The sequence below is a fragment of the Phycodurus eques genome, chromosome 19, assembly GCF_024500275.1.
Source record: "Phycodurus eques isolate BA_2022a chromosome 19, UOR_Pequ_1.1, whole genome shotgun sequence".
NCBI classification, from domain to species: Eukaryota; Metazoa; Chordata; class Actinopteri; order Syngnathiformes; family Syngnathidae; genus Phycodurus; species Phycodurus eques.
In genome coordinates, this window is record NC_084543.1 from 5,402,019 (window position 1) to 5,420,802 (window position 18,784).

Sequence of the window (18,784 nt, forward strand, 5' to 3'; positions counted from 1 at the left end):
TATATTAACAAATAACATCAATTTGTTTTCCAACATTTGTGGTGAAAATTTTGCTGTACTTTGCAACATTCGTGTGAACTCGATGCAGTAACTCCACATTGTTGTCATAACCTGTGTCCCTTTTTCTTTTTTCATCCATTAAACTGCTGCCAGTGTTGTTGTGCTGACATCAGTCTTTCAGCAGCTGTCTGGAAATACACACTGGGACTTTAATGAGGTTTTTCTGAAAGGCGCATTATTGAATTACTGTAAGTGCTGTGGTGCAGATGCCAATTCTGCTCATGTTGATGATCCCACATGCAAAGCGCTTGGAAAAGTGGAGCCCTCGCACTTCTCGGATAGAATCGGTATGAAAAAAAAAAAAATGACATTTTGGAGGTGGACCCATATGTTCCGACTGAATGTGAAATTCTATATTGTTTTTAAATAAATATTTTTAAACTAAATATCTCCCTGCTGCTTGTAGAATCAATGACTGCTCAGCATAGAAATTATTTCCCTGCATTCTTATAAAGGCTGATTAAGTTTGAGAGTTAATGGAAGCCTACAATGGTGGGGGCAAGGTGTGCATGAGTAGGTCAGCTGATGTAAACATTCCTTAATGATCACTTCTAAATACTGCATTTAACCTTTATATCTGATACAGTGGTTGGGAAAGTACACTATGGGATTCAAGTGTCGATTTTAAGCTGGGGGGTTTTGCAAAATATGGGGTTTTAGCATTGACTTTGGGACAGAGGCAGCGTACAGCCTTGAATGGTCAGCAGCTGATTGGAGGGCAAATATAGACCAATTCACAGTCACACCAATCGAAACCTGCGACCTTCTGACAATAATTAGGGAGACGCATGAACGACTCAATCAGTGTTCTGCCAACCTTTTTGAAACAAGGCACATATTAGCCAAATCTCACAGCACACCACCAAAGAAAAATGTCACAAAATGTATGTAGGTTACAGTTAACTAAAATACTCATCTCATCTCAATTTAATTAATTAGAAATTAACTTCATCTGCAAAATGGGCCGGTTTAGTTCAACACAAAACAACACGTGGAAAGGTGAATTGTATATTCTGCCATCTAGTGGAAGATTATTTAATTGTTCTGCTTGTCACTATACATCAATGGCATAGATCGGTGGTTCTCAAAATCATTTTCAGACCAATTAAGTGTTAAGAACGCATAAATATTTTGAATGGGAATCACGGCAGCGGACCACCATGTCTTTTTATTTTTTTCTAATTAAAAAAAAAACATTCACCACCATGTCTTTTTATTTTTTTTATAATAATAAAAAAAAATTCCTCGACATTAAACAGTAAGGATTAAAAAAAAAAAAAAGCAAATCTGATATCGCATCAATGTGCCAAGTCGCGTTAGACTCACTACCGCCCCCGTGAGGCGGGAGTACTGAAACGCAGCGATCGCTCTTGCGGGGGCACCAAACGCACACCCGGTCCAAGGAACTTCCTCCGCTCACGTTGTCCCTCCTAAGCACGACAACAGACATGGACGAAGACGAAATAAACGTTTGAATCTAATTGCCCCCACCCTCCCCTGACTCCACGAGTCTCGACGCTCCAAACGGTATCCACGGGGGACCGCGTCGGTTCATTCAGGCTCGCCGGCGTCCACTGCGCTCCGGCCGCCCGCCTACCGCTCTCTTCTCTTCGCTTGACGGCGCTTGCACCGGCGGGACTATGTGAGCACCATGCGGGCCGTGGGGTGCCTGCTGTTCGCCGCAGTGTTCGCGAGGTGCTCCGTGACGGGTGAGCGTGGCTTGGAAATCGCATTTTTTGCAAACCGTGTGCTCGTTGCATTGCATGGGCATTTTATATTAGCACGCAATATTTGCATTTACACATGGTGGGTGCCCAGTTCTTACGCTGGTTGTTACATAATACTCCACTTATTTTTTGGACTAGTTAGAACGTTTTCCATTGCCCCAATTTTTTTTATTTGTTATTATTATTTGGGTTTTTTTTGGTGCCCATTTAAGGTTAGAGAAAAAGTTTTTGAACAGAGACAGGAGCCAAGTGAGAATCAGCGGTATAGAAAATGGATGGATGACTTTGAGCATTTGTGAGGTTTTTGAGGGAGATTTTTTCGTTTGTTTTATTTTCAGAATTGCACTGGTCCCTGGGCTGCTGTTTGTCCATTTTCCCCCATTGAACAAATGAAGTATACACTAATGTGCTTGCAGGTCTGAGGGAGGGCTGGCATCCCCCCACTGTGGATCTCGTGCAGCCCAAGAGGCTCCTGCAGCAGATCCACTCCCGGGACGAGCTGCTCCACGGCCGCCTGGACACCCGCATCCACAACTCCTCGACGGGGGCCCAGGTGGGTGCCCTTTAAAATTCTCCTCACGCAGCGCAATGGAACATATCATCATCTGTCTCAGCTTCTACTTGCCGTGATGTGACGGTCCTCTGTAGGAGCGATCACGTAACTGATCTTTAAAGATCAATATTATGAGGGGAGACAACAGTCACCGAGGACACCGTGTTGTTAGGACACAGTGACTTTCCTGCAATACTACACCACGAGGTGACCCTCATTATTCACTCTTCTCCCTTCAACATCCGTCAGTGCTGAAAATCCTCGGACATTGTTTTACCTTTATCCAGTCCGGATTCGAGTTTTTCAAAGGCTTCAACCGGAAATCTGTACGCATATAGCTTTCACACGCTGTGAAACATCTGCGGAATTGAGCTTTTTGTTAATGCTGAGTTCCAAGTGCAGCCCTCACGATAGACTTTGCGCGAATGCCTGCTCTAAGAGTTCGGTTTTCACCTTGGTTGTAGAAGCAGCCTTTCCGCTGCATGGTTTTTTTTCTCTCCAAGAACAGATCCTTTTACAAGAAAATGGCCATGCTTAGTGTTAATTGTACAACACGTTGGTGCAGTTTGACAGGCGTAAATCTTCTCAAACTGGCGCTGAACTGCAGTCATGGGACAGAAAAACGAGCCATGGGCAAGGGGACGATATGCCTCCAAAAACGGCAAAGCCTAAGCTGTCGAATGCTGACGGCCTCACGTCTGTCCAAATGATACCTGAAATGAAAATTAAATGTATAGTGACTTTTTTGCGACCTCCTATATTTTCCATGGCTTCCCAATTCAAACATTTGCAGACCGACAAAGAAATATCCACTCCTTACAATATAATACAGTATGTATCTATTCATTTTCTTTTATAATGCATTTATTCAATTGAGAGATTTTATTAACAGCCTGTATTTTATTGCTGCTTACCTTCTTTCTCTCGCTTTCCCATCAGCCCGTGCATCTGGCCCATAGCAGCTTCCTGGTGGAGGCCTTCGGCCGCTCGTTTATCCTCGACCTGGAACTCAACCAGTAAGTAAACCCACTCCACCGACTCTACAGCGTGCGCCACTGTGTGAACATTATTAAACATTATTTTGCACAGAGGCTAAGACTGTGTCAAGTGACACTCGATAATCAAATGAAACAGCCCCTCATTTATTTTTATTTTTTTCCGTCCTTCTCTCATCTTCAGTCACCTCCTGTCGACAGACTATGTGGAAAGACACTTTGAAGAGGACGGGCATCCGTCACAGATTAAGGTAACGCCGACAAGAACGAGAACATTAAGACGCATGTGCTAAATGTCCCCCAAAAAAAAAACACAGATTCCTAGTCGTATTCTGGAGGAGAAATAAACAATAGCGGCGTGCGGGAAGACGCTATCGCATGCAATCAGTGCACGGTTGTCATGGTAATCATCAGCAGTGAGCAACAGTGGGTCGACTTTGTGGTGGTGTGAGGGGAATTCAAATAGCTTCCATTTTCCGTAGCTAAACCAAATCTTACAGCACCTCTGGAGCTGTGGGGTTTATAAAAAAGCATTCAAATTAGTATAATGACAATGAAGAAAGATGAGTACATAAAATGAATATAACGTGGGAAGAGGATGGGAGGGGAAGTCTCAGATATTTTTATTTAAGAATTTTCATCCCCCCCCCAAAAGAACAGACTGCACACACATATACTGTACAGTGCTGTTGTATTCTGCATTCCATTTTATCTGTATTTTTTTAAATGTTATGCCTTGTCAAAGACCAGTTAGCACATCTGCCTCACAGTTCTGCGGACCCGGGCTCAAATCCGGCCTCCCCTGTGTAGAGTTTGCATGTTCTCCCCGTGCCAGCGTGGGTTTTTTCCGGGTACTCCGGTTTCCTCCCACATCCCAAAAACATGTATGCTCGGTTAATTGAAGGCTCTAAATTGCCCGTAGGTGTGAATGTGAGTCCAAATGGTTCATTTTTTTTTTTTATAAGTGCCCTGCGATTGGCTGGCGTCCTGTTCAGGGTGTACCCAGCTTCTCCCCCAAAGAGAGCTGGGATAGGCTCCAGCAGGCCCGCGACCCGAGTGAGAACAAGCGGTACGGAAAATGGATGGATAGATGGATGTCTTGTCACTTAATGTATCATATTCAAGTTTATTAATGATTTAACCAATCAGTGAAAGGATTTTTAAAATCATATGGTATATCAAGATCAGGTTCTAATATGTAAATAATCATTGCTCTAGAACAGATCTCTGTGGAACGCCATGTTGATTTGCAAACTGGCACCATGTAAGAATGGCGGCCCTTATTGTATCACGAATTGAGGTCTGATGTCACATTTGTCGACGTTTACCTTTGCAGAGCCCACATTTCACGTAGTACAAATACAATATACTGTACAACACAATGCAATGTGCAAACTCACTGACATTTCCGGCAACGTTAAGTATGCAAGCTTTTCTCTTTCCTGCCATCACCAGCTTGATTTACGTCATCTTAAATGACCTCCCAATGAAATTCCTCCTGGCTTAATGTTCTTTATTGATCCCCGCGGACCGCCACCATTCCATTGAGCTGGTGACCAACTCTCGCTCTCCCATTGAATCGCCGTGACACCCAAGTGAAAGTAATTGAATAAGGAGCGAGGGTTTGTCTTGGGTTGATTAAATGTGTCAATGTCAGGTTGAAGACACTTTGGCAAATCACAGCATCACAGATAGCTCTTACATCTGGGAAACAATGAAGGACATATTCCAGATTGGATACAAGCACGGTCACATTGCTTTGCTCTTTGCGCTAGAGGCTAATGCACTTGTAATAAATGTCCTCTCCGCTGGCAATGTCTTCTGACTGATTCATGAGGGCTTACTGTACATCCCAATGGAATGTTTTTCTAGCCTGGCCAGGGTCCGTTATATGAGGCACGTGCATCTCCTCCTCCATGTTCAACGAGAAGTGCTGCGTCAGGCAATTTGCCGACCTCCTTTTAAGCCTTGTAATCCCACCTTTTTATTTATTAGCCCTCTCCGGCTAAGTGCTGCAGGCGGTCGCTTCCGTCCCACCCCCACCCCCAACCCCTTTGCCCCCATTTTCACTCTGTGTGATGAAAATCATTTTTGTCCTCAACAAACGGAACAGGCAGGGAATCTAAATGAGAAAAAATAGGATTGAATCAATTTTTTAAATTTGTTTTATTTATTTTTAATTTTTGTTGGTAAATTAATAAATTAGGCGTTAGTCTGTTAATCTAAGCCTCTATTTTATATTATGGCATTGAGGAAATTATTATTTATGACTGTTATCGTTTTACCTTATGTTAAAAGTTTACAAAGAGTTGTGTTCTTCGTCTGGTTATATAAATATTTATGGCCTTCTTCATGCAAATCAGTTCACTCAAGCCGGTCCGTACATTTTTTTTAATGTGATGGCCAAAATTCAACTTCCCAAAAAACGGAAACTTCATAGACGTCCCATTTATATTTTTCTCCGATTTTGTTGCTTCTTTGCCCAGGGAGGAGAGCACTGTTACTACCACGGACACGTGCGAGGGCTGCCACTATCCTGGGTGGCTGTGTCCACCTGCCACGGCCTCTGGTGAGAGAACTGGTGAAAACTTTATCGCTTGCACAGTTCTCCAAATAGGAGGCGAAGTGTGCTTGCATAAGAGAGCCCGCTCTCTTCTCACTGTACCTAATGTTGCGACGCCCTCCTACAAGCTGCTGTGTTGTTTGGCTTTGAATGATTTCAGGGGGATGTTCTCCGACGGGAACGTCTCGTACGGGATCCAACCTGCGGGCAGTGGCGTGGTGAGTGTCGGTTGAATTAGCATTGAATCCCTTTCAGGCGGCGCAGATGTCTTTCAGTCTTTCAAAGCCGTATAAATGGTTGTTGGAATTTCCACTGGAAATGGGCCGGTGGGTTTTTAAGGTGCTTTTCAGTACTTTGGCAAGGTGCGATTGATTGCGCACTAGTGAAAAGTGGAAGAAAGCGGTGGGAGAGAGTGGAAGAGCTCATGTTCCGTTCGTAATGGAGCTCAATTACATAGACGAGGGAGGCGGATCGATAGCGGCGCCTTTCTTCACAATCACCCCCCACTAATTGTTGTGTCCTTGGCTTTATATGTCAGATTTTCATAAAGTATTCATCCCCAGCTCCAGTGTGCGAGTGTCGGCCATTACGACCGCCCGCTGAGTGATTGATTGATAAATTATGCATCAGCTGAGCTCTCATCACAGAAAAAAAAAAAATCTTTTGAAAGACTCGTTGTTATATAGCATCTTTAATATTTCCATAAAACCCAATCTAACGCTTGCTTTTGTCGTATTTTGTGGGGCAGGTGGACCACGTTGTGTATCGAATGCCTCACATCGACCTCCTCCCGCCTTCGTGTCCAGGTAGGCCTACTACTTCCAATTGTGGATGTAAATTACTCCCCTTGATTAGGGATTAGCGTTTTGTTTATTTATCAACCATGGGTAAAATTAGCCATGCCGGTGTTATATTGAACAGAATAATGCTGCCTGGAGGAGTTGCTACAGCGGCGATGCCGACAGCTGTTGCGCTGCTTCAAGAGAATTACGCTTTGTGTCTATAAAGCAACCACGTAGCCTCCGCTCCCTGAATGCTAACATCCAATGGGAAACTCTATAGGCACACTGCTAACAATTAGCATCTTTGTGGCAGTGTTGTTACCCTTGAAGCAATGGATATGTGAACACCATCAGTGCTGCAACACACGTAGACAGACCAAATAACAAAACTCAAAGGCATACTGTATATTCTTTATCCTCTAAGAAGAACGACTAAGTTGTGCCTCCAGTACAGTATATCCGTATGTCGGTCTTATAATACCCACAGATGGCCAAGACGCTCACATAGAATTGATCATCCAGATATGTCCTCACATTCCCTTTGTGTTACCCCGCCCACCCCCCCACCTCCACTAGATTTATCTTCGTCCACGGCCCATGTGCTATTGATTTCTCCAGAAGATGAGAGCACCAAAAATACACGGCTGATGATGACTAAGCCCGCTCTTTTTTTCTCCCTCTCCCGCCGTCCCGTCTGCGTTTCCCAGCATGCAGCGTGAACGGCACCCGGCCTGAAGCACAGTTGGGCGGCGGGGCCAAAGGAGACGGGAAGAGGCGGGATGGAGACGACTGGTCTGCGCAGAAGGCCAAGGAGAGGCTCCCCAACAGCTTGAGACGATCAAAAAGACAAGTCAGTCAGTCATAAATACTCCATCCTGAGTTTTCTCTTTTCATACATATGCCAAATTTCTTTTGGGTCCAGTGCAACAAATTCAAACCTGATCTGATGAAATTCTCAGGGATTTTCCATGGTTAGTTTTTATTTTCATCTATTCCAATAGATAAAATAGGTCACATCATCTGTAAAAAGACAGAAGTGGCGTGAAAATAAATGAACAAATAAACAACAAACCAAACATCACGATGGACGTAGTAAACTCCTTAAAATTATGAGCTACAATTCTAAAAAAAAATTTCTCATTGTATATGACTTTGGGGCCACTCACATGATTTGTTTGGTGCAGTTTTTATGCCATTTGTATCCCCTGCAGGTGCGTCAGGGTCAACGCACAGTGCAGACAGAGACCAAATACATCGAGCTGATGGTCGTAAATGACTACGAACTGGTGAGCTGAAAAAGCGTCTCATGTGAAGGATGACTCCTTTTTTTTTTTTTTTTTTTTTTTTAAAAACAAAGGACATTTAACAATTCAGCACTTTGTAAAGAGCAGTTTTTTCTCTCCAGTTTGCCCAACAGCGCCGGTTGACCTCTCAGACGAAGAACTTTGCCAAAGCGGTGGTGAACATGGCAGACGCGGTGAGTTGTCGTGCGTCTGCACTCACACTTATTCACACGCATGGAAAATGCTTCTTGTTTTAAAAATAGTATATCATAATAAAGATGGGATAAAGTCTTGTTGACAGCTGATGAAAGTTTGGTGATGCTAGCAGAAAATACCTTGGCAAGCTCATTGGATATTGACAGACAATACAACATTACTCACAGGCAAATATTATTTATTCTCTACGAAGAACAGCTAATATTACTGCAGCTTGCCGAGAAGTGACAGTCTCCATATTCGCGTGTCTGTATTATAGTATACCGCCCCCATGTGGCCAATACGCGCACACCAGAAGGATCAGCACGATGTCCATTGAATTGAAGCAAAAAAAAAAATGTGGCATTAACTGTTTCAATCATTCAATTTGATTAAATTATGTCATGACTATATGTTTTTATAAAGTACAGTATTATAGAGTGCTAGTTTCCTTATTATAAAACATTTTCATTCATTTTTTTGGGAGGGTGGATCACTTGCATTTCCATTTATTTTAATGGGGAATGAATCCCCACTATTCCATTAAGGGCGCCCCTCGAAAAAAAAAATGTAATTGCCTGTATATGCCACCAGATGGCGGCAAAGCACGACTTATGTCCAAGTGAAACTCCTCAAGTCACTTCAATATACTTCTTTGACACCATGATGCCAAGTTGTTGCTTTGACGTGAGCACAAAAACGCTCTTCAGATCTACAAGGAGCAGCTCAACACGCGCATCGTCCTGGTCGCCATGGAAACCTGGTCATCGGACAACCGCATCTCCGTGGGCGACGACGCGCTGCTCACCCTGCGCGACTTCATGAAGTACCGGAAGGCGAACATCCGCGAGCGCTGCGACGCCGTGCACCTCCTCTCGTGGGTTCCCACGCTCCCGCCTCACCTCGGCCGCCGTTTTGCCCCTCCCCCGTCCCGTCCCGCCGCGTCCGCTCAAGCCCGGCTCTCCTCGTGTCTCTTTGCAGCGGTAGGACGTTCATGAGCAGCCGCAGCGAGGCCGCCTACATCGGCGGAGTCTGCTCGCTTAACAGGGGCGGCGGCATCAATGAGGTGAGGCTCCCAAACGAGCCCTTCACAAATGTCTTTCTTTTTTCCACAGCAGCTAACTAACTTGCTTTGTGTGTTCAGTATGGCGCCGTTGGTCCGGTGGCCATCACGCTGTGCCAGAGCCTGGGCCAGAACATCGGAATGCTGAGGAAAAAGGACAGACCCGCTGCAGGTTGGCTAAGTGACCTTGCACGACATTTTGTGAGATTGCTTTTTTTTTTTTTCTCCCCCCCTTCCCAGAGCTGTTTTTATTAATCATTTTCTTCTTTTTCAAGGTGTTGCATGATTATCATTATAGTTGCTTTATGTGAACATTTTAGAAGGACTGACGAACAGAGTCGCGCTCATGTTATTATGACCCTTTAAGCAACAAATATTTGAACACAACAGATGTAGACAGACAATGTAGCAATACACACAAGCATATTCTTTATCCTGGACAAAAAAAAAAACGATTAATATTGCTGAAACTTTCTGACGAGTTGGGACAGAAACTTCCATCTCCATTTACAGGGCGATTGAAAAGTAACTCCATTATTTTAAAATACTTATAATTTATTCATATGTTGTAATATTTTTCACAGTTGTTTTTGTGTATGTTCCATGATGAAAGGAGCAAATCTAGTCTACCAAACCAACGACTTTGGGAGAACTTGAAGGGCGACTACGAGAAGTTATGTCTTCCATCCCACAAGTGTTCCTCGTGAAATCAGTTCAGAAATCAGAGAAACTGGTGGTTAATGCTGGCGCCCGTATCCAATTTGAAATAAAACTCCATGCAATACACTTTCTAATCATGTTCATTTCTTGTAAGAATTATAGTTCAGAAATAATTTTAAAATAGGGAGTTACTTTTCAATCACCCGGGAAATGCGAAAGTCTGTATTATACGGCCCCCAGTTGGCCATGGCGTGCACACCAGAAGGAGCCACACATACAAAAGCTGTTTAATTCTTTACATTCTATTTAATTGAATTATTACTATATTTGTATGAGTTAGCATAGTCACGGAACCAATTCAACTTGTATCTCAAAGCTCACTGTATTAGTTATTTCAATGTCTTGTTTTATATGCGCCTGAAAAAAGGAATTATTCTGATTGTTATTAGTCGTATTTAAATAATGAAATAAAATTGTGTTTAATATTAGTATTTTTTTATTTTGGATTGAATAGGTGATTTATATTATGCAGTATGTTCTTTTATGTATCTTTCCCCCCCGCTTTTTCCTGAATTACTCTGTAAATAATGCACGAATCTTGGAGGAGGTCTGACTCACTGCTCTGGTTTTAAGCAATGTGGCTTTGATTTCTGTGGCCAGGAGACTGCAGGTGTCCCGACCCGTGGTTGGGGTGCATCATGGAGGACACCGGGTAAGTACAAATGCAAAAGTAGTCTTTTTCTGACAGACAAATTTAACTGAGGCATTTCTTCTTTTTTTTTTTCGTCTTATCAGCTACTACCTGCCCAGGAAGTTCTCTCGCTGCAGTATCGACGAATATCTTCGTTTCCTGCAGCTGGGCGGTGGCAGCTGCTTGTTCAACAAGCCCAGCAAGGTGAGGGAGAGCGCTAATGAAAAGAATCCTAATAATTCTAATCAGTAGAGCGCAGAATAATCCTACAATCCTAAACATGTCATCTGGCTTGCTTGATTGGAAACAGTCCTGATGCGCTGGGGGGTGAGGTTCCACTCCAGTCCTGTAGGTGGTGCAATACACATTATAAAGTGGGTGCCAACTGCCATATACAGTATTTTCACAGCTCCAGCCGATGGTACATCGGTGCCACAATGTTGAAAAGTGGAAGAAAAATATCCTCATCCTGGTCTGCACTAACATTTAACTTTTGTGCTCAAGGGCCACATTTGATTTTTAAACCAGACAGGTGGGCATGGGTTTAAATGTATGCATGTAAAATTTGCTTCACCATAGTTGCTTGGCACTATGATGCCACAAGATGGCGCCAAAGCAATGGTTTTATATTAGACAAGGCTTTTGGCGTGAGCACAAAAATGGTGAATAGGAGTTTTTCTTTTTTTGCTTTTTGCAAATAATGGAGGATAAGTTCCAAAACAAATCCATGAGTATGTGAGTATGCAAATAAGCAGGTAACACTTTTTTTAAATTATTATTTTATGAAATAATCAAATGAAATTTTTACTTAAAATTGCTTATTTTACTAATATTTTCCCATTATTATTTACAAAAGGAATTATTTAATGCGATAAATGGTTTTAGGAGGGAAAAAAACAGAAAAGACTCAGTAGGCCGGATTAAAGAAGGAAGTGTGCCGTATGGGGCCCCAAAGCTGTAATAATCTACTGAGCATTATTATATAAGTAAAGGACTTTTTTTTTTTTTTTTTTTTACAGTTCTTATATTGGCTTTCATTCGATTGAGCAGGGTGTACCTAATGGAAAGTCTTTTAAATGACATGCTGTAGCTGCTGGACCCGCCCGAGTGCGGCAACGGCTACGCGGAGCTGGGAGAGGAGTGCGACTGCGGCACACTCGTGGTAACCACTCGTTCGTTCGTTCCCCATTCGCGTGGACGGCTGTGTTCGTGATCACACGGTAAAGTTCCCTCTCCGGTCTGGTAGGAGTGCGCCCGCAGCGGAGCCAACTGCTGCAAGAAGTGCACGCTTACCCACAATGCAATGTGCAGCAACGGCCTCTGCTGCAGGGACTGCAAGGTATTATACGTGAGTAGCTTACGTGTGCTGTTTGTTTCGTTTACCCGCTACGTTGTCCAATGCGGTCGCAGTATGAGCTGAGAGGCGTGACGTGTCGAGAGGCCGTCAATGACTGTGACGTTCCGGAAACCTGCGCGGGGGACTCCAGCCAGGTATGACAACATCCCACCACATCTATAGTAGGATCCAAGCATCCATTTTATATGCATTATTATTAGTATTATGATTTTGGGCAAGCCAGTCTGCAGGACACACAGGGATGAACAACCATACACACTCACGTTAACACCTATGGAAACTTTTGTCCTCAATAAAGCTATCATGCATCCTTTTGGAATGTAATCGAGAAAAAGAAAAAAAAAGCACGGGAGAACGTAAACAAACACAGGAAGGCTGGAGATGACATTTGAACCCTGAACCTCAGAAATGTGAGACAGACCACCACTCAGCTACCGGACTGACTAGTTATGATTGATTTGATTATAGTTAATCAAATATTTAATAAAGGAAATCACAAAAATGATAAATGTATACAGACATTTGTATGTATTTACTCCTTTTTTTTTTAATTTACAATAAATCAATCCGCTAATTATTTAATTAGATAAATGAATAAAAAAAATATATGAATAATAAAAATAAACTTAAAAAATGCACAAGGTGAGGCAGACCTCCCATTTGTCAAACACAGGCAATTGAAAATAGAAATTTGCAGGGGCACCCAAACATCTCATAAAAACAGATTCATCTTTTTCTTCGATTTAAAGCAATTATTGTTTTAGTCTTAATTCACGTGCTTAAAAACTAATCAAAAGGTTTCATCCATCACAACTGTTTTGAGCGCTCCCCCTCCCTTCATATGCAATGGACTATTCCATCTTCTTACAGCACACGCGAAGACTTGATTCAGGAAACAAACTTATTGTTACGGTTTTAAGGAAAATTGAAGTGGTAGCTGCAATCTGTGCACTCTAAAAATGTGCTCCAAATAAAAGCCCAAGATGGAAAATATTATATCTAACCTTCAAAATTTCTCTAAACTGAACGACCAATAGAAGTGGGAGCTAACTGATAATGGAAGCGTCAACACCGCTTAAAGATCTACTTCAAACACCACTTGAGAAAATACCCGTTTTTAATGTCAGGCTGCAAAATATATTGGCAAATACATCACTTTTATTTGGCTCGTAAATGTGTAAAACGGACGCTGACGTCACATTGGCAACGGACGAACTGACATATTCCGCTTACGCTCTCTGTCCCGCAGTGTCCTCACAACGTCCACAAACTGGACGGCTACACGTGTGAGGCCGGCCAGGTAAGGTCGCCTCCGCTCAATGGGCGTGCCCTTTCCTCCACCGTGACCCTTAACCTCTCACTCCTCAGGGTCGCTGCTACGGAGGCCGCTGCAAGACCAGAGACGGCCAGTGCAGGAGCCTGTGGGGCCACAGTAAGGATGGGACAGGAAATGCACAACATTCAGCTTTGCAAGAGACATTTTTCAGCAATCTTTTTTTTTTTTTTTTTTTTTTTTTTTTTTTTTTTTTTTTTCCCCCTCTCAGACTCCGCTGACAGGTTCTGCTATGAAAAGCTCAATTCCGAGGGCACGGAGAAAGGAAACTGTGGCCCCGAGCCCGGCGGCCAGGGATGGATGCATTGTAACAAGCAGTGAGTGAGACTGTGACCAATTATTGGAGGAACTCGTGTGTAGAATTGGGGAAAAATGCATTCCATCAATTTTGGAATAAGGCTGTAACAGAACAAAATGTGGAACAAGTGAAGCGCTGGAAATAATTTACACATCCCGCCCTCCAGTGTTCTTTTATTTTTTTGTGCAGGGATGTTCTGTGTGGTCTGCTGCTGTGCACCAACGTGAGTGACAAGCCGAGCTTTGGCGAGCTGCAGGGTAAACTCACCAGTCTGACCGTCTATCATCACAACAGATACCTGGACTGCAGGTGAGCATTACAATCACATATGCACACACAACATTTCAATCCCCATTTACCCTGCCTGTAAAAGTCAGCAGGTTCTGGGAAAAACAGCACCATTTTCTGGTCTTGTTGCTAGGCAGACTTTGTGGAGCTTTTGAAAAAACAGGCAAAAACATTACGTTTGAAGATAATTGCAGAAAACATGCGAAGACTGAGAACCCATGTACTAGTCGCTTGGTGAGATGCTGTATAGCGTTAAACTGTTTCTCACCATTTCTCTCGTGCGAGTTGGAATTACTTGGTTATTACTAGGCCGATTCCTACCACTGCAGCACGCAGTTAGCTAGCTAGCTAGCTGGCGATGGCTACACACTGAAATGCATCTTCCTTTGCCGAAACAATTTATAGAACAGCTCAGTTTTGTTATTTAAATCGCTACCGAGGAGGGAGTGCCTCGGAGTAGCCCAACGCCCGTCCGCCGTCTGAGACGAGCACCGCTAGCCTGTGAGCTCGCAAGCTAGCTGGTGACTCGGGCCGCTGGCATTTATTCCAGCCACCGGAGGCTTTTCGCAGATATAGTTTAGTCGCTCAAACAAGGCATAAGAAAGATGCTAGAGGACGTAGCATCCTTTTTTCAGCGGGCTGTGGTTTCACACATTCAGCGGACATGCCCATAGCATTTGAAAGCAGAGACAACGGTTGGATTTTTTCACAATTTTGCAGCCTCATTTTAATACTTGGTAATTTGTTTTAATCATTCAAATTTGGCAGACACTCTTCTGTGTGGTGTGACAAAAAAAAAATGTAATGACTTTATTTTGAAAATAAAAATAACAGGGGTGGTCACGCAGTGCTGGACGACGGCTTGGACCTGGGCTACGTGGAGGACGGAACGCCGTGCGGGCCCAACATGATGTGCCTGGAACGCCGCTGCCTCCCGGTCACCACCTTCAACCTCAGCATGTGCCCCGGCTCGTCTATCGCGCGCATCTGCTCCCATCACGGCGTGAGACTGACGCGCCCTCCAAAGTCCTTTCCTGTGTTGTTTTATTTTACTTTGTAGCCGCCAGTGATGCCGTTTGACCTTTGAACGCCTCCAGACGTGCAGCAACGAGGTGAAGTGTATCTGCGATCCGGACTACACCGGGAAGGACTGCAGCGTGTTTGACCCCATTCCCATTCCAACGCCGCCGGAGGGCCCCGAGAAGTACAAAGGTAACTAATCCGTTAAAAGAAATAGCAAAGTATAAACTGATTCATTGGAGGGCAACGTGATATGACTGTAATAAAATCCTCAATTTTTTCACAAAAACTATTTCAATCGATTTTCCCCCTTCGCTTATAGAAATTCCAAATGTCATACTGTACTGTCTTTTTTTTTTTTTTTTTTTTTTTTGTGCGCCTTGTGGGATTTACTTTATTTCTCCTGATAGCAAGCAAGCTTTGAAATATTATTTTCCATGATAAAATGGATTCATCTCCCAGCCTTAATTTACTATTATATATAAACTAACAACAATAAGTACCTTTCCCCCAAATGACTATAAATGAAAAGAGCACATTTTGTATGTTTGTTTTTTAAAAAATGTATATATATATATTTTTTTTTATCTGGCAATGAGATTTGTCATCTCTTGAAATGGAAATGTAAAAAAATGTTGTCTTTTTGACTTGGTGAAGCAGCATGTGCCTCATTACCCAAGATCGTTCGCATTCGTTCCAAGTAACTCTCCGTATCACAATAATATAGCATTTTCCACAAGATGGCAACAACTATAACAAAGGCTGCAGGGAATTGTATTTCTACAAAAATGTAATTGAAGTGTCACGGCAGTGTGTACATATTTGTATTGATGATATCTGCAGGTCCGAGCGGTACCAACATCATAATTGGCTCGGTGGCCGGCGCCATCCTGCTAGGGGCCATCGTCCTGGGAGGCACCGGATGGGGATTCAAGTAAGTACACGCCTGGCGCCATCTCGTGAATGCTAACAGTCATCAAAATGTTCTTTCCGAGCGAAAGCTTGCAAATGCTGGAATACTTTTTCTTGCCATTGATACTGTTAGAACGGAGTCTGAAAACAGTCATCCCCCGCATATTCGTGGTTCGCTAGTCTTTCTTTTCTGTGGGACCTACAAGCTTCGTACAGTATGTCGGGGAGGAGCTAAGTTTAGCATGGGTTGTTACAGAGAGACTTTGCCACATGTACACACTTCCGGTGCGTTATTATTATGAAGGGTAATGTAAGATGTGTTTGAAATGATATTAAACTGTTTTGCGATCATAGTTTATGGTATACAGAGAACCCTCACATTTTTTAATGAATTTTTTTCCCCATGTGTTTGGTGTTTTTTTTCTCCCTTGGGGGGAACCAACCTTGAAAACGTTTATTGATGGTTTATCCCCACTTATTCAAGAATTTTAGGGGTTTAAAAAAGAAATAAAATCAGCGATTTTTGGCTATTCACAGTCCAACCCGGTCCTGATCCCTCGCGAATAGTGGGGGCCGCTGTATTTACGGCTTAATATGAATAGCAAAAATGCTACTTTTCCATTAGACAGGGCTTTGGCATCATCTTGTGGGATCTTAGGGCATTTCAGGAAGAGCACTATGATAGGGAATAGGTGAGTTTCTCAGCGAATAATGGAGAATTTAAAAATTCAAACTCGGGGGAAACCTTATACTTCTATTGTTGTTGAGGCAGCCCTCAATGCTAACCTTTTACGCTATGCTAAGCTTCTTGAGATTTTTGAGGCTGTCCAAAAGATGCTTGAGGCGTGTTTCGGTTCCACGGCACGATCGCGCCTCTCGGTCAAGACGTCATCCAATTGTTTTGGGCCTCACCGCTGACCCGTTTGTGTGTCTGTCTCTCCCTCTTGTTGCCTTCCGCCTTGCTCATCCAGAAACATCCGGAGAGGAAGGTACGACCCTGCCTTTGAGTCCTGAACTTCCAAATAACTCAATATTCCAGCTCTCTTTGTGGTCATTTTTGTTACTTACATCAGTTTACACCACCCCCCCCCCCCCCCACCCCATCGCTATTCAGTTTTTTTTTTAGAGACCTCATTAATAACTCTATGAAAAATATGATGCAAGAAATGTTTATCATACAGTGGATGTAAAAAGTCTACAAACCCCTTTTCAAATGACAGGTATTTGTAAAAAGCCTACTAGAACATCTGAACTTTATTTGGGGTTAATCAGAGGCACTTGAAATGGTGGCAGATGTGCGCTGACTCCCATTTAACATGAGTTTGAATGAGATCGGTTATTTTTTTTAACGTCCCCAGTTGTCAGAGGGTGTGCACACTTGTGCAAACACATTATTTCAGTTGCTTATATTTTATTTTTCCTCTGGAAATGATTTTTAGAAATGCAATTGAGTTAGACAGGGAACAAGTCACGTTAATAGTGGAAAAAGTTTTGAAATGATTCATCTTGTCATTTTTTTTTTTTATCCCACAAAAATTTGGTATTTGACCAGGCGTGTGTAAGCAAAGCAAAGCCCATTTATTTATATAGCACATTTCATACACAAGGTAACTCAATGTGCTTTACATGATTAAAAGCATTTAAAAACAAAGGGGAAAAAACAGCTTATAAACATTTAAAACAAAATAAAAGTACAATTAAAACAGCGTACAGTGGAAGAAATATCATTTAAAAGTGGAAATACTAATAAAAGAAAAATGTTTAACTCGGACTTAAAAACATGCACACTTGGGGCAGACGTCCCTTCTGTAGACTTTTTATATCCACTGTAAGAAAGTATATGTTGAGCCTTTGTGGGTTGAAATGTTTTGGGGTTTAAAAAAAACCAAAAAAAAAAAACGGATAAAATGCAAGGTTGCCCATGTTTGTACTTCTGCCATTTTGTGGATATCGTAAGAAAAAATAATAAAGCACCTCTTTTCTCGTTTGAGTTTTTGTTTGTTGTTGATGATCACTTCTCCTCCTTCCCCTTGTCTCCCTTCTTGCCCTCATCTTCTTTCTCCGTCACCTCCCGCTCTCTTCCTCCTCTGCTCCTCAGATCTTCCGGAGTTTGACCCTCATCCCCAGCGACGACGTCTTTCCCTCTGCATGCCGAATATTTCGAGGCGCCTTCCCGCCTTTCGGGGGCGCGTGGGAGCTTTCGCCTTTCACCATCTTCCCCCCCTTTTTTCCCTTTTCCTTTCTTCTTTCTCTGACGGCCTTACCAGCCTCTTCTGCTCCCGTACGTAATATGCATCGATGTATGAATGTATCGTTTGGCGTCAGTATGTAACCGTATGTAACACTACAATCATGACTGGGGAGAGATTTTCTTTTTCTTCCAAGAACCCCCCCCTCATAATCATAATGCCAATTAAACATTGGAAAACTGGAAAATGACTCAAAAGCTCCAAACTGTGCATTCAGCTGTATGTTTTTTTTTTTTAACCTAATAGGTGTTCCTAATGAAGTGTCCAGTGAGTTTTAAGATGGTGCAATAGCTGACTGCATATTTAAAGCCACGTCCATATTTAAAGCCATCACAGATGAATGACATTTCTCCGTCCAAATCGTATTCGCAGAGTGGTTTCGACTAAACGCATGTATATTTGTGACCATAATCTTCATTGACCTGTTTATTCAGCAAAATAAAATACACTGAATGGCAGACTTTAACATCCGGTATCCCAAAAATGATGTGTGACTCGAACACAAAGGTAGCAATAGAGTTTGTTTTCATTGTAAATATTCGCAGAAGTGCATATGGAACCATTACCGTTATTATCATTAAAACTATTCAGACATATCTAATTACACTTTATTCTTAAAAGGCTCCTTTTTGATTGAACGCATGCTGATTGTCTTCATTTTTATTTTATATCGCTAGACCAGTGATTCCCACCTACTGTAAAATGAATATTTATTTACGACCAACAATGTATCTTTGTTAATCTATCTATGCTGC

At 42.6% G+C, this 18,784-nt stretch overlaps 1 protein-coding gene across 2 annotated transcripts; it reads left to right on the forward strand.

The window, feature by feature from the left end:
• The first annotated feature begins 1,711 nt into the window (after positions 1-1,711).
• On the forward strand, positions 1,712-16,819 carry LOC133417806 (disintegrin and metalloproteinase domain-containing protein 11-like). 2 transcript variants are annotated; one of them, XM_061705928.1, is made up of 26 exons: positions 1,712-1,769; positions 2,204-2,340; positions 3,280-3,356; positions 3,520-3,586; positions 5,822-5,904; positions 6,059-6,116; positions 6,647-6,698; positions 7,388-7,530; positions 7,892-7,966; positions 8,086-8,157; positions 8,869-9,035; positions 9,140-9,224; positions 9,303-9,393; positions 10,542-10,593; positions 10,677-10,776; positions 11,663-11,734; positions 11,819-11,911; positions 11,983-12,063; positions 13,179-13,229; positions 13,298-13,361; positions 13,474-13,579; positions 13,750-13,869; positions 14,683-14,851; positions 14,946-15,060; positions 15,712-15,802; positions 16,752-16,819. In XM_061705928.1, exons 1-26 carry the CDS (start codon positions 1,712-1,714, stop codon positions 16,792-16,794), a joined length of 2,322 nt encoding a protein of 773 aa, XP_061561912.1. In that variant the 3' UTR covers positions 16,795-16,819. The 2 variants fall into 2 exon arrangements, with proteins under 2 accessions (XP_061561912.1, XP_061561913.1); XM_061705929.1 differs by lacking the exon at positions 7,388-7,530 and having other exon boundaries at positions 6,059-6,122; positions 6,647-6,708; positions 7,795-7,966.
• Positions 16,820-18,784: the final 1,965 nt, after the last annotated feature.

Excerpts from the sequence above, each read along its gene's own strand:
- LOC133417806 (XM_061705928.1), top strand. The coding sequence starts at position 1,712 with ATGCGGGCCGTGGGGTGCCTGCTGTTCGCCGCAGTGTTCGCGAGGTGC. Across the intron at positions 7,967-8,085 it reads TCGTAAATGACTACGAACTG|TTTGCCCAACAGCGCCGGTT; the intron begins GTGAGCTGAAAA and ends TTTTCTCTCCAG. Across the intron at positions 11,735-11,818 it reads GCGACTGCGGCACACTCGTG|GAGTGCGCCCGCAGCGGAGC; the intron begins GTAACCACTCGT and ends CCGGTCTGGTAG.